A 14,650-nucleotide genomic window follows, 5' to 3' on the forward strand; every position below is an offset into this window, starting at 1 on the left:
TGAGGAAATCACTTCAGAGTATTCAAATCAATGGCAAGGGCCTGAAACACAAGTGTCCAAATCCTGATTAACTCCTGCCTTATCCAGCTCCAAAATTTCTCTTCACTCCATGCCTGGCTCTTAAATTCAGTTTCCCTTAAATAAAAATTGGTCCTTTCAATTTTTCTTTGCTCTAATAAATTCCACAGTTGATGAAAAACGTATTTCATTTTACCTGTAAAGGAGGTTCTGAAAAGCCAAGGCTGCCTTTCAATCTGAGAGCTGCCAGTGTATGATGCTTTAGATGAAGCAGTCTTATGATAAAGCTAGTAAAGCAGGCAAAAGGTAAAGACCAAATTCTATATCCACTAACAATAGATATGGGGCATGTTTTATAAAAATAACTTTTTAATTTTAATGCTGAAGCAAAACTGGAACTTTATATAAAACCTACCAGTCCATCCCTTTAACACCAGTGCTATGATGTGAAATTTATTGAAACAATAAATAATCATTGTGTGGCCACTGTGTGCAAACATATGTGACATATTTAATCTCCATTCCCAATTCTCCAATAATTAGCAGTCTGATATTGACCAACAGCCTTCCTTCCAGAACCTCAAATAAAAAAATTGGTTTTCGTAAGACTATCAAACTAAAAAGTTTTGAGCTTATAGATGGAGTCTAAGACAAAAACTGAAAATTATAACCTTAATAAAGACATTTAAGTATAGTGTTTCCTGTCAGCAAAATGAGGCCAAACTGATAATTCAATCCTTGGATTGTGTTCTAGTGAAACAACTCTGAATTAGTTTATTTAGAATATTTTTTTCATGTTAGTAAGGTTAATTAATTGTTTTTCCCCTATAAATGCTTATTTTAACCAGAGAGAATTTAATAATACATTATTATATTAAATTAATGGACACTTTTGAAGTGTAAATCATTAATATGTGCACTCTAGTGTTATTAAGTACACTAATTAAAGATTTACTATGCTGGGCCTTAGAGATCACACAGTGGTAGGGCATTGGCCTTGCATGCAGTCAACCTAGGTTCAATGCCCAACATCCCATATGGTCCACAGAGGTTATCAGGAGTGAGTTCTGAGTATAGAGCCAGGAATAACTCTTGAGAGACAGCATGTCTGGCTCAAAAACAAACGAAAAAGATTTACTATGCATATTTACTGATTTTGAAATATTCTCTACAAATTGCTCAATCAGAATCTGCAATGTAACAAGATTTCGTGGTGATTGGAAATCACATTGCAGCTGAGAATCCAGGTGAAAAATAGTTGTTCTCTAAAGTTGGACCACCTACACCACAATCACCCTAGTAAAGTGCTTCATGAATATTATTCAAGTACTTGCGTCTACTTTCAATTCACTGAACTAAAATCTCTGAATATGGAAACAAGAATGATCAGCACTAATAAACAATCTTGAAGACGTTGATGCACAATACAATTTGAACACCACATTTAATGAATTCTGAGAATGAGAGCTAGGTCTTGGTGAGTAAGATACAACAAAATATTGGTTGCTATGTGTTTTAAAACAGAATAATGGATATTGGAATATTGTGCTTAAATTCAAATGTGCTTTGATAATTTTTTTTTTTTTTTTGGTTTTTGGGCCACATGCTCAGGGGTTACTCCTGTCTAATTGCTCAGAAATCGCTCAGAAATTCAAGCCTGGCTTGGGGGACCATATGGGACAACGGGGAATCGAACTGCTGTCCATCCTAGGCTAGCGTGCACAAGGCAGACGCCTTATGCCCTGCACCACCACTCCGGCCCCAATAAATTAAAAAAAATTATTGATAACAAGCAATTAAGCCAGGTCAGCTGCAGGAGAGGATGGTTAACTGGATCATTTGGATGCAACTGTGCCTTTTCTGAATAAAAATAATTTCCAAGGAAACAAGAAAAAACATTTTTTCAATAGAGTCCTGGGAGACAAGAATACTGATCAAGACCTTCCAGTGATTAGAGTTTTTTTCTCTTATGCCAAGAGCGCTCACTAATTTTGCGCACAATTAATTCGAGATGGTCTCCTGGCCAGGAGCAAAATGGGGCAGAAAGGCAAAGGAACCCCACTCTGTCCTGGTTTACTAGAAAGATGCAAGTTCTTAGAAAATTTCGTGAGCAGCAAGCCAAAAGTTAGGGGGTAATAAATTCTAGGAAGTTAAATGGAATCAAAGTTGACCTAAAATTTTGTAATAATATGAAAAGAGGGTAGAGGGAAAAGAAAGAAATTTTACTTTGTTACATAGATTCATCTGTGAGCTTTTTAAAAACGCAGATTCTTGGGCTTCCAAATCTTTGGGAGGAAGTCTAGGTCTTAATGAGGTGATTATATACAAATATATATATTCATTATCTGAATATATTCAGATAGCTATACTCAGATAGAATATATATATATGTTCAGTATATAAATACATTCAATACATATACATTCAGTATATATTTAGATAGTATATATAGTAGTGAGCCATATCAGTTATCTCAGTGTTGAATACATATTGAAATTATCTGCGAATCTTTGTGAACATTGATTGCTCGTAATATTGAGCACCAAAATCCTAGGCATCTACAATTGGTGGGACTGTGAAAGAAAAGTATGATATTGGGTGGCATCAAGCAGTCCCGGGGTTTCTAAGAATAGTGATGATAGGAATAAAAAGGGGTTCAGCTGCATGCAAGACAAGTGAGTTAAACACTCTAAGATCTCTCCTGTCTCATGCAATTAAATAAAAATTTCCCTTGAACTAGTGCAATAACACAGTGATTCCTGAGCACAGAGCCAGGAGTAAGCCTTGAGCATGGCCAGATGTGTCTCAGTTCCTCCCAAACCCCCACAAATCTCTCTAAGTGGCTAAGCCTTAAACTTTTTTTTTTTAATGTGGATGGGGTTCTGAGATTACATGAATAAGTACAGTTTCAAAAATTGTGACACTCTTCACATTGTCAAGTGTTACTTTAACATTTATTTCATTTCTAAGTGGTATTATACAGTATATAAAATTAACGTACAAATTTCCAGAATTCATAAAGTTATAAAGACTTATTTAACAGCTTTAACAAGGTAGTTTTGAGTTTCCCATGTCCTACAACCAAGTGTCACACAGCTTCCTCTCTGATTTCCATGGAAGCCATTTTTAATTTATGATGGAATATAGTTGGTTTTATTCTTCAGAGTCCACTTCTGTCAAATTTGTCTATGAGGCTTTGTAGTCTATTCTCCTTGCTAGGGTTACCACCCTTTGTCCCTTTGGCTTTTTTTTGTTTTCTGGTCATGTGCATGTGTGTAAGAAATGCTGCTCTTCCTGTCATTGGCCTGGTCACAAACAATGGGTCAAAGAGGAAAGACCAAGTTGGTTTTCCTGCACCCCTTAGCATGTTTGCATTCTCTGTTCCTTGGTTATTTCCGCTTTTTCTGACTGGCTGTTCCTTATGCCTATCTCTTGTAGTTGGACTCAGAAGTGCAAATATTTCAGAATTCTGTTTGTTTGTTTTTGTTTTGTTTTGTTGGGGGGTGTTTTTTTTGTATTATTTTTATGTTTTCCTTCCCTTTTTCCTTTCTTTTATTAAACTGATTTTATAGTCTTTAGAAGGACGCTTCCCATTTTTTTCTTGTTTGAAATTTTGCACCCCTTTTTTCTTTTTTTTTATCTACAAACAGAACCACATAACTTGAACCATCTTGTTCTGCCTCAAAAATTGAGGGGGAAATAATGGAGGGTACCAAGACCAAACAGTCATATGAACATTGAGTAGAAATAAAAAATGATCAGACTTAAATACCAAACCTAAAACCAATGACAAGAGAATTGACACCCAATTTACATTAAGCTAGACACAGAGGGGATCACTTATACTAGCAGCCTGGGGAGTAAAGGAGGGGCGATATGGGATGCATGCTGGTAACATGGGTGGAGGGAGGATAACATTGGTGGTGGGAATCCCCCTGATTCAATGTCACTATGTACCTAAAGTACTACTGTGAATAATTTGTAATCCACTTTGGTCAAAATAAAAATTATTGATTAATAAAAACCAAACAAATAAAATTGTAGTTATATTTATTATATTACTGGACACCCTTACATAATTATAAATTATATATAATATATATGATATATTATTATAATATATTATATTAGATATAATTATATATAATATAATATATATTATAACACATATATAGTGGGTATATAATATTATACCCACTATAATAAAGGCACACAATTAAGGGGAAATTAATAAGAACACATATAGAGCATCATGTTGGCCATAGCAATTTAATGTACTTTCACACAGACAATCCTAGGTGATAAATTTGTGAGTTGCTGCTAAATACAATGAAAGTAGCATATGTTGAAATATACTTTATAATATAGAGATTCTATGTCTTCCTGCCCAAATTCATTAAACCTATGAAATACTCAGCATTTCATCAGTCTTCTGAGGATAGTGGAGAAACCATAAAGAAATCTAACATGTTTATCAAATGGCTTACACATTTGTGAGAATAGGTAGTATTTACACCTCTTCTTTCAGAAAAGGTCATGAAATTATAAAGAAACTGAGGATTTGAGATGCAAGAGTATTTTAATAATCATATAATCAAAATTGAAGGTGATGGGTCTTTGTTCAAACTCAGAATACATATGTCTACTGGTTCACTGAACATGCACAAGATAGATTACTCAGCAGTAAAATCATCTTTAAAATAAGTAAGTTCTTAAAGTAATTACAACATATTTTGGAATAAGAGAAACTTAATATTTCACGCTATGATAAATGAGGCCAGAGCATTGGTAGAGCTGGTAGGAATCTTGCATACACATATCCTTCAAACCCCAACAAAGAGTCATCCTTGAGCATAGAGCCAGAAATAAGAACTGAGCACTTCTGAGTGTGGTCCAAAAATTAAAAAAAAAGATCTTTCAAAAGGAGATTCTAATTTGAAAAGTAGAAAAAGTCTGACAAGGGCCAGAGATAAAGCATGGAGGTAGGGCATTTGCCTTGCATGCAGAAGGATGGTGGTTCAAATCCCGGCATCCCATATGGTCCCTTGAGCTTGCCAGGAGGAATTTCTGAATGTAGAGTCAGGAGTAACCCCTGAACACTGCCGGGTATGACCCAAAAATCAAAAACCAAAAAAAAAAAAAAAAAAAAGAAAAGAAAAAAGTCTGACAAAAATTCAAATAAAATAAAGCTACAAGATTAAAAATAAAGCTTCAAAATTAAATTTTATAACAGACACCATGCAGAATAAAAGGAACATCTTTGAGGAAGAACTTAATCACTTCCAAACTGAAAACAGAAAAATAAAAAACATAGTAAGGAATGATCAAATAAGTTGGAAACATAATACTTTTAGTATGCAGAAATCTAGAGTTTTATTTTGTTGTTTTTTGGGCTACACCCCATGACGCTCAGGGGTTACTCCTGGTTATGTGCTCAAAAATTGCTCCTGGCTTGGGGGACTCTTGGGGATGCTGGGGATCGAACTAAGGTCCGTCCTGGATCAACCATATGCAAGGCAAATGCCCTCCTGCTGCGCTATCACTCCGACCCAGAAGTCTAGTTTTATCTAACATTTTAGTATGCAGAGATCTAGTTTTATCTAGCACAGTAATAAGATTCATGAAACAGCATAGCAATACAGAGAAGCACCTTCTATAAAACTGTAGACAGGCACTGAAATCTTCAAATCTGAATGTAGAACATAGTGCTAGCACATGGGCAGTATAGGGAATGAAACAGAAGAGGTCTCAGTTCCAATATATAGATTTCTAGGGTAGACAGGCACAAAAGATTTGAAAATCTAAATAACCTAAATAATATCCTAATCTATATACTAGCCTACCACATTAAAGTCAATGATAAGACTCCCCCTTCCTTGCACATATTATAAAGATTTAAATGGAGAAAAGAGTCAGTACAAGTAAGAATGTATTATAATAGAAATTTTACAAACGTTAAACTGGAATTTTATAAAAAAAATTCATGAAGAAAAAGAAGATAAGCACCCATGCTTTCCCCCAACTAAAATACAAAGGGTATAATGAATTATAATAAATGTGTGATTAGGGCCCAGAGAGATAGCACAGCGGCCTTTGCCTTGCAAGCAGCCGATCCAGGATCTAAGGTGGTTGGTTCGAATCCAGGTGTCCCATATGGTCCCCCGTGCCTGCCAGGAGCTATTTCTGAGCAGACAGCCAGGAGTTACCCCTAAGCAACTTCGGGTGTGGCCCAAAACCCAAAAAATAAAATAAAATAAAAAAAGATAAATGTGTGATTAAACCATCCTTAATCTGCATAAAATCTAAGTAAATTTAAATACATATATGTATGATCAGCATTCTCAGTTTTTAGCATGAGCTACTAAATCTCTTACAATGAATTTAATGATAGTGCAGAGTATTTGCGATTATTCCTAATAGATCCTTTATAACCACATTTGTAAACTCTTTGAGGTTGAGGGATACATGCTAAAGGAACACACTCAACTATATTTGGAAAATAATTATTTGGCCACCACACTGGATCTCAAGTAACAGGAGAGCACAGAAGGTGTGAAGATTATAAGTGCTAGTTCTGAATAGTATCAGAATTGAATTTTAAGACAGCCAATTCATGTTCCAAGAGACAATAAATTGCTTAGTGTGAAAAAAAAAATCCACACACATCTGGTGTCAGATACGCTATGATAGAATGGATGTTCTTTAGTAAAGTACATGATAAAAATGCTTAAAGGGCTCAGCATTCCCAAGCCTTCTCTTCTCCAACAAGCACATTTATTATATACTTGACTATGTTTTGACTTTTATTTAATTTTCAGGGAAGAAAGAGGGGGGGGGCAGACAGGAACAGAGTTAGAAAGAGTGATGAGTATAAAAGTGAGATAGTGGAACACACAAACTTTATTAGAGATGTACATTAACCTCTAAACTGTTAATAATCTTTTTGTAAAAAAATTTTGAACCATCCATACTTTGGGTAACCTGAACAACAGCCAATTTAGCATTCATTTCTTTCCATAGACTTTGATATGTACGTTAGAAAATATTTTCAAATGGTTAAACGGAAGAGTTATCATTAGAGATGGACAAAGCTGGCATTTTAAATTCAAGGACTATTGAAATAGATTGAACTCATATTAACTTCTAAAAGTTGACTAGGCAGAGTGAGATTTTAAGGCTTTCATTTAAAAGGAGCAATACAAAGAACTGACATTCTTCATTTTTTTTTTAATTCGTCTGACTGTGGTCATTCATAGGACCTAGAAATAAATATTGAGGCAATAAAATTTTAATATACTTTTAAAGTGTGACAGCTCACATTCAGGGTAGTACGGCATATTTCATCTCATTTATTTATAAAAGACTGAAAATATTCACTGCATTGAGTATAATCTTTCTCATAGCTTTAGTAAGCACTATACCAAATTTTATTTTATTTTTGATTTAATTTAATTTAATTTTTGGTTTTTGGGTCTTATTTGGCAGCGTTCAGGGATTACTCCTGGCTCTATGCTCAGAAATAACTCCTGGCAGGCTCGGGGAACCATATGGGATGCCAGGCTTCGAACCACCGTCCTTCTGCATACAAGGCAAGCACTCTACCTCCACGCTATCTCTCCAGCCCCAAATGAGACTCATTTAGAATTGATCATTGTCTGATAAGATTAGAAAAGTGTTCATTGTGACTCATTTTGAGAACATCAACCAAAATTCTTATATAAGTCAGAAGATAAAGCAGAAATTAGGTATGTTAGGTATATTTCCAACCTCAACGCCACATGATCCCCAAAGCATGGCTGAATGGGTTCAGATCTAGTTTCCAGATGACTGTTGAGGTGGCTCAGGTATTACCAGCAGCATAGAACCAGATCAACACCACATCCTGAAACAGGTTGGGTTGACTGAGAATTGCCAGTGGAACTCACAAGTCGTATATATTTATTTAACAGTAATATTGTTAAACATCTGTTTTACCACATAATGATATTTATTGAAAATATTAAGTTTCCATCCTTCACTGTACAACTGAAATCCTTTAGTTGATTTGCTCACCCTAGAATCTTTTTTCTTTCTGGTAACCATCATTCTCTTTGTAGAAATTAAATTCCCTTCCTAGAGTATAGTTTGGTTTGGTTTGGTTATTTGAGCCAAAAATTACACACACACACACACACACACACACACACACACACACACACACACACACACATATGACTCTTATTTCATCACCAGCATTGCATGATGGTCCCCCCAAGCTTCTCTGATCCCCCCTCCCAGGCATCTTGATTCAGTTGGAATTCCTCTCCTAAATTTTTAGATAAAAAGATGCCAAGCCTCAAAAATATCAGTTTAACAATTTTTTTGTTTATTTTGTTTTTGGACCACTCCGGTGAAGCTCAGTGGTTACTCCTGGCTATGCACTCAGAAATCACTCCTGGCTTGGGGACCATATCAAACTCAGGTCCATCCTGGGTCAGCTGTGTGCAAGTCAAATGCCCTACCACTGTTCTATTGCTCTGACCCCTTGGTTTAACAAATTTTAACAGAATTTATATTAATTGAAATAATTATTGAATTAATAATAAAGTAAACATCAAGGAAGTACAAGTCTTTTCCTTTACCATTAATGTAAAATTAATATATTAATGAAAATAATTTTCAAGACAAATGTTAGAGAAAATGAGATGTTTGAAAACACCCAAAATTGCAGAAGTAAAGAGGTATATACCATAAACATAACATTTATATTAGATACATTTTGACTAATTTTTTTCAAATCTAAACTACTATGACTTCATTGAAAACAATTTATGCTGAATAAGAACAATTTCTAAATTCAAATATCAATTGAAATTTGATAAGATGCATACAATTTTTTTATAATCAAAGTTAGACCTTGGTTTAATGTATTTATTGGGTCTGGCATTTCTCTGACCATCACACTCCTTCTAAATCCAACTTTTTAAACTTTTTTATTAATTTTTATTTTTAATTATGAGAACAAAGAAGGAATGCATACAAATTTTTAGAAGTATTCATGTGTCCCATTTAGCTTCCTCCCATCTTTTATTGATAGTCATTGTAGATAATTGAATTGTCATTAAGGGACTTGAAAAATATCATTTTCTTTTTATTGAAGTTTGGAGCTATTAATGTCTATTTTGTTTTGTGTTTTTAGTCTTTAATTTTTCCAAATTTGATTGATGTGATTAAAAATTTTCCCTTTCAAAGCATTTATTAAAAAATAGAGCCCTGAAAGAATAATAAATATGTCTAAACACCTAATCAGAAAGTTAGGGAGACTTGACTGGGAATTTTGCCATCTATTTTTAGATATGGGTTTGGAATATCTTGTTACCAGATCCTTAGTGTTTCAAAAAATTCCAATCTGTGTGAATTCATTTAAATGTTAAAATTTGTATTTTGAACAACTTGGAGCTTTTGCCTACTTTCAGGACACAGAGAACTGCCTTGGCTGGCATGAGAACTGCATAGGACCATGTGACTAGTTCTGGTCAATGATTTATAAGCCATATTTTATTTATTTGTGGGTAAACAATCTATTCTACTATATGGCAATTACTAATATTCATTATAGTGGCTGCTTGACCAAGTTGGGTCTAGAGTGAAGAAAATTTAGTGCAACAGCATTCCTATGATATATGAGCTAATGAATGAGACACAACATTGAAATATTTTATACTGCTTAGATATATGTGTATGCTCTTCAAATACTTAAAGAGACTATAAATCCACTAATTCAAATAAAATCACAAATGCAATCCTTGTGGGCTAAGAAAAATTCATAGTACATGGTAAGTCAAAATTTATTTATGGACATTCAGTTAGCAGGCAAAATCACATCAGGTGTACACAATATGCAAATACATGTACAATAGGTGTATCTAAATAAAAAATCACGTAATGTATTAAGTAAGAAAGAAGTGGGAAGACAAAAGCGAAGAAGGGAGAGGCAGGGGGAAAAGAAAGAAAAAAATTTAAAATAGAGCATAAGAAAATGAACAAAATAAAGTACTAATTAGAGTCGTGTGACCTGTTAAATATTCTTAACAAGGGATAGAGTTATAGCACAGTGAATAGGGCATTGCCTTGCATGCAGCCAACTGTATTCAATTTCTGGCATCCCATATTTTTCTCCAAATCTGCGAGGAGCAATTTCTGAGTGTAGAGCCAGGAATAATCCCTGAGCACTGCCAGGTGTGCCTCCAAAAAAATTATAAAAACAATCACGACCAGAATGGCACAAGAGTGCATATCTTCTTTTATTAATATAATTTTTATTTTAATCATAGTGGCTTACATATTGTTTACAGTAATATTTTAGGTACATATTAACATTGAATCAGGGGAATTCCATCAATGAACTGTCCTTCCATCTCCGTTCCCGTCCTGCCTCCCATATCCTCCACCCTCACCCCCGGGGCTGCTTGGATGAATGGTCTCCTCTGTGCCTAGCTTACTACTTAGTGATCTTACAACTGTTTGGTCATGGTACCTCCATTATATCCCCCCTCTAATTGGGAGGCGGGACTAGATAGTTCAAGTTATGTGGTTTTGTTTGAAGAAGAGAAAAGTAATAAAATGGGGTAAAAATCAAATATGCTGAAAATGGGCGGAGCTCTTCTAGACTCTAGAGGCTCTCATTCTCGGTTTGAGAGACAAAGGGGAAAAAGGTGAAAAACCACAACAGTATAAAAGAAGTATCAAATAAAACATCCAGTGAACACTACAGCAATTAAGATAGGCACCACATAATAGCCATAGTCTTGAAATCTTACTTTCTATAATCCTTTGTCCCAAATATGCCTTGAATTTTCCTGAAGCCTTTTTGTTTCATGTCTTGTGGGAGTTCTAGAACTTTCCCTCCTCTTCCCTCCACTAATAGTGATAGGTATTAACTTTAGTCCTGAAAAATCCAGTCATATCTTTAATTTCTTTTGTTATACATTTCTGGTCATCAATTTTCTTTCTTACTATAGTATATTTATTATAGAAATATAGCTGCATGTTTAAACTTTTGCTTATGGAATATCAAAAACATAGATTAGTTTCTGAAGATATGAATGTCAGTTATATTAGTAGCTGAAGATATACGGAGTCAGACAACCTGAAGTCAGGCCCTGAGAAAGTATATATATATATATATATATATATATGCATATTTAATGTGTGTTGATAACATATAGATATATCATTGTAAAATATTGAATAAGAAATGGGATGAGAAGTATCAGTATTCTTCATGTTATGTATCCTTTATGCATGTATCATCATGCATATATGATGGTCACGTTATTATTTTAAACTAGGAGCTAATGTTTCATGCTTGATATTCCAGTATCAAGAATATAGTATATGTATATATGTAGAAACTAAACTGCTGACAGTCATTTCCATTTCAATACAACATATTGTAAAATAATAAGACTACTGTATATCACAGTTCACAATGAAAAACTACACAGAACCCCACCACAACTTGTAACTGAATAAGCTAGTTCTGAGACCCAACCATTACCTGCTACTTACATAGCATTTCTGATCAAAACATGGGAGAGGAACTGTTAGGAATGTTCAACAAAATGGAGAAAGAATGTAACAGACAGCCCAGAAGATTCAAGAATATATAAGAGTAGAAATGAGAAAACTTCAAACAAAAATATCAGGGCTGGGTCTGGCTTCTGCCTTGCCCACACTAGCCTAGGATGGACCACGGTTAGATCCCCCGGCATCCCATATGGTTCCCAAGCCAGGAGCAATTTCTGAGTGCATAGCCAGGAGCAACCCCCTGAATATCACCAGGTGTGGCCCAAAAACAAAAACAAAAAAAATGAAATATCAGGGCTGAAAAACTGTAAAACATAATAGGTGAAATAAAAATCTCACTGGAGAGCCTCACGATGAAAGTAATAGCTGCTTTGAACATAATCAGTGATGTCGAAAATGAGATGCATAACACCTCCATACAAAAAAAAAGAGGGCTAAAAATATCCTCAAAGTAAGTGAACATACAACAATAGAATTCTGGAATAAGCTTAATAGAAACAACATAAGAATTATTGAGGTCCCAAAGACAGGAAGAAAACCCAGATGAAGAATCAACAGTCATGGGCATCATTACTGAGAAATTCCTAGAACTAAAGAGTGCATGCAACCATATTTTGGATGTCTGAAAAGTCCCAGCAAAAAGAACTCTAACAAAAAGCACCCCAAGGCACATAATAGTCACAATGATGAAAACCACAGATAGGAATAGAATACTGAAAGCAGCATGGTCAAAAAGGGAAATTATATTCGAAGAGGAATGCTTAAGATTTAAAGAAGATTTATCACAAGCAAGTCTCAAGACCCAAAGGCAATGATGGATTATAGTATAAAACTCAATTAAATGAATGTTTCACTGATATTACTGCATCCAGCCCATCTTTCATTCAAGTTTGAGGGAAAGAACACAACTTCTCAGATAAACAACTCAGAAATTTTAGACTCATAACCAACCTTAATAGAAGAACTGAAGTTTACTCTAAACCAAGACAGACCTAATAAACACAACAAACTCCTACAATAAGATGACACTTTATCCCATGACAAACACATCTCTAAATGTCAATGGACTAATTGCACCAATTAAGAGACAAAAAGTGGAAAAATGGATCAAAATTCTGAATCCAACATTCTGCTGCATGTAAAATACACATCCAAATAATCAGTATTGTTGTGTATGTAAACATTTTATGGGATTATTATGTTACTGACCCTACCCTGATCGGTGATTGTGCCCTACCCTAGGGCATTCTGCCCCCACCCTAGGGTGGTACGTGATTCTGCTTCCACCATTGGGTGGTATCTGATCCCACCATTGGGTGGTACCTGATTCTGGGGATAAAAACAAGGGTCTGTGGAAGGCGAAGGGCTTTTTGGCTGGAACTGATGCTGAGGCTTTGGACTTCAGTCTTGTCCATCGAATAAAGCTAATATTTCCACAAGCCTGACTGTCTGAGAGCTTCACCTCAGAACCGCCTGCTGAACAGGGTGGCAGACACGTGCTCCGAGCTGGAGGGAAAAGACCTCATCCTCCATCCCTCCATCAGTCAACCTCTTCAGGGCTGACTTGCAACAAGTACAAATATAGACTCAAAGTCAAAGGTAGGGGGACAAACATTCAAGCAAACAACTTCCTTAAAAAGTTTGGGGTCGGGCGGTGGTGCTAGAGGTAAGGTACCTGCCTTGCCTGCACTAGCCTTGGATGGACCGCTGTTCGATCCCCTGGTGTCACATATGGTCCCCCAAGCCAGGAGCGACTTCTGAACGCATAGCCAAAAGTAACCCCTGATCGTCATTGGGTGTGGCCCAAAAACAACAACAACAACAAAAGTTTGGGGTGGTCTTTATTATTAATATATTAACATAATATATTAATCAGACAATACAGACTTAAACAAAAAGGGTTATAAGAGATAAATATGGAAATTTTTAATAATCAAGGAATATTTACAACAGGAAGAAATTACACTCCTAAATATATGTGCAACCAATAAAGAGCGATCAAAATATTTAAAACAATTGCTGACAGATTTGAAGAAAGATAGAAATAACAACACAATAATAACGGGAAACTTCAACATTGCACTGTTACCTAATGATAGGTCAACCAGGCTGAAAGTTAATAATAAGGTTACACTAGCTCTGAAGGAAGAAATGGGAGAGAGTGGCTTGGGGTGTGTGTGTGTGTGTGTGTGTGTGTGTGTGTGTGTGTGTGTGTGTGTGTGTGTGTGCGCGCGCGAGCGTGTGTATGTATCTCCAGCCCCAAAAAGTTGAATACAAATTCTTCTCTAATGTACATGGGCATTCTTGAAGGTAGAGCAGCATATGCTGTGCCACAAAACATACCTGCATAAAGTCAAGAAGATACAAATTCTATCAACTAACTTTTCATATCATCATGCACTGAAATCAAAAGTGAATTATAGACACAGAAAGAACATTAACACCAGGAAATTAAACAGCTCACTCCTAATTAGAAACAAAATCAAAGAGGAAATCAAAAGATTCCTGGAACCAAATGATGATGAAAAAACAAATTATCAGAATTTGTGGGACACAGCAAAAGTGTATTAAGAGGAAAATTTGTAGACTTGCAAGTGTTCATTATAAATAATAATTAATAAAATTTTATAATTCATAAATAAATAATTTATTATTTAATTTAGTAAATAATAGTTAATAAATTTAATAATAAATAATTGATGATTTATTAATGATAACACGATTTAATGTAAACTTAAAATATTAGAGAAGCATCAACAATATGAATCAAAATAGGCATACCAAAGGAAATAATGAATCTTAGAGCAGAGATTAATAAACTGGAAACATAAAAAATATCCAAAGATAAATAAAAGCAAGAGTGGGTCCTTTGGAAAAAAAACTGATAAATTACTAGCAAGACTCACAAAGAAAGAGAGAAATTTAATAAACCGAATTATAAATGAAAAGGGGGAGATCACTACAGATACTACAGAAATTTAAAGGGTAACCAGAGATTACTTTGAACCACTCTATACCAAAAACAAAAAATAGAACCTGGATGAAATGGCTGAATTTTTGAACT

At 34.9% G+C, this 14,650-nt stretch overlaps 1 protein-coding gene across 1 annotated transcript in view; it reads right to left on the minus strand.

Moving 5' to 3' along the window:
- Window positions 1-294: 294 nt before the first annotated feature.
- LOC126011774 (EGF-like and EMI domain-containing protein 1) overlaps window positions 295-14,650 on the minus strand; it is a 278,853-nt gene continuing 264,497 nt past the window's right edge. Inside the window, exon 6 of the mRNA XM_049775573.1 lies at window positions 295-314. Coding sequence (XP_049631530.1) covers window positions 295-314 — 20 coding nt within the window. The remainder of the gene's footprint in view (window positions 315-14,650) is intronic.

The sequence above is a fragment of the Suncus etruscus genome, chromosome 6 (genome assembly GCF_024139225.1).
Source record: "Suncus etruscus isolate mSunEtr1 chromosome 6, mSunEtr1.pri.cur, whole genome shotgun sequence".
NCBI classification, from domain to species: domain Eukaryota; kingdom Metazoa; phylum Chordata; class Mammalia; order Eulipotyphla; family Soricidae; genus Suncus; species Suncus etruscus.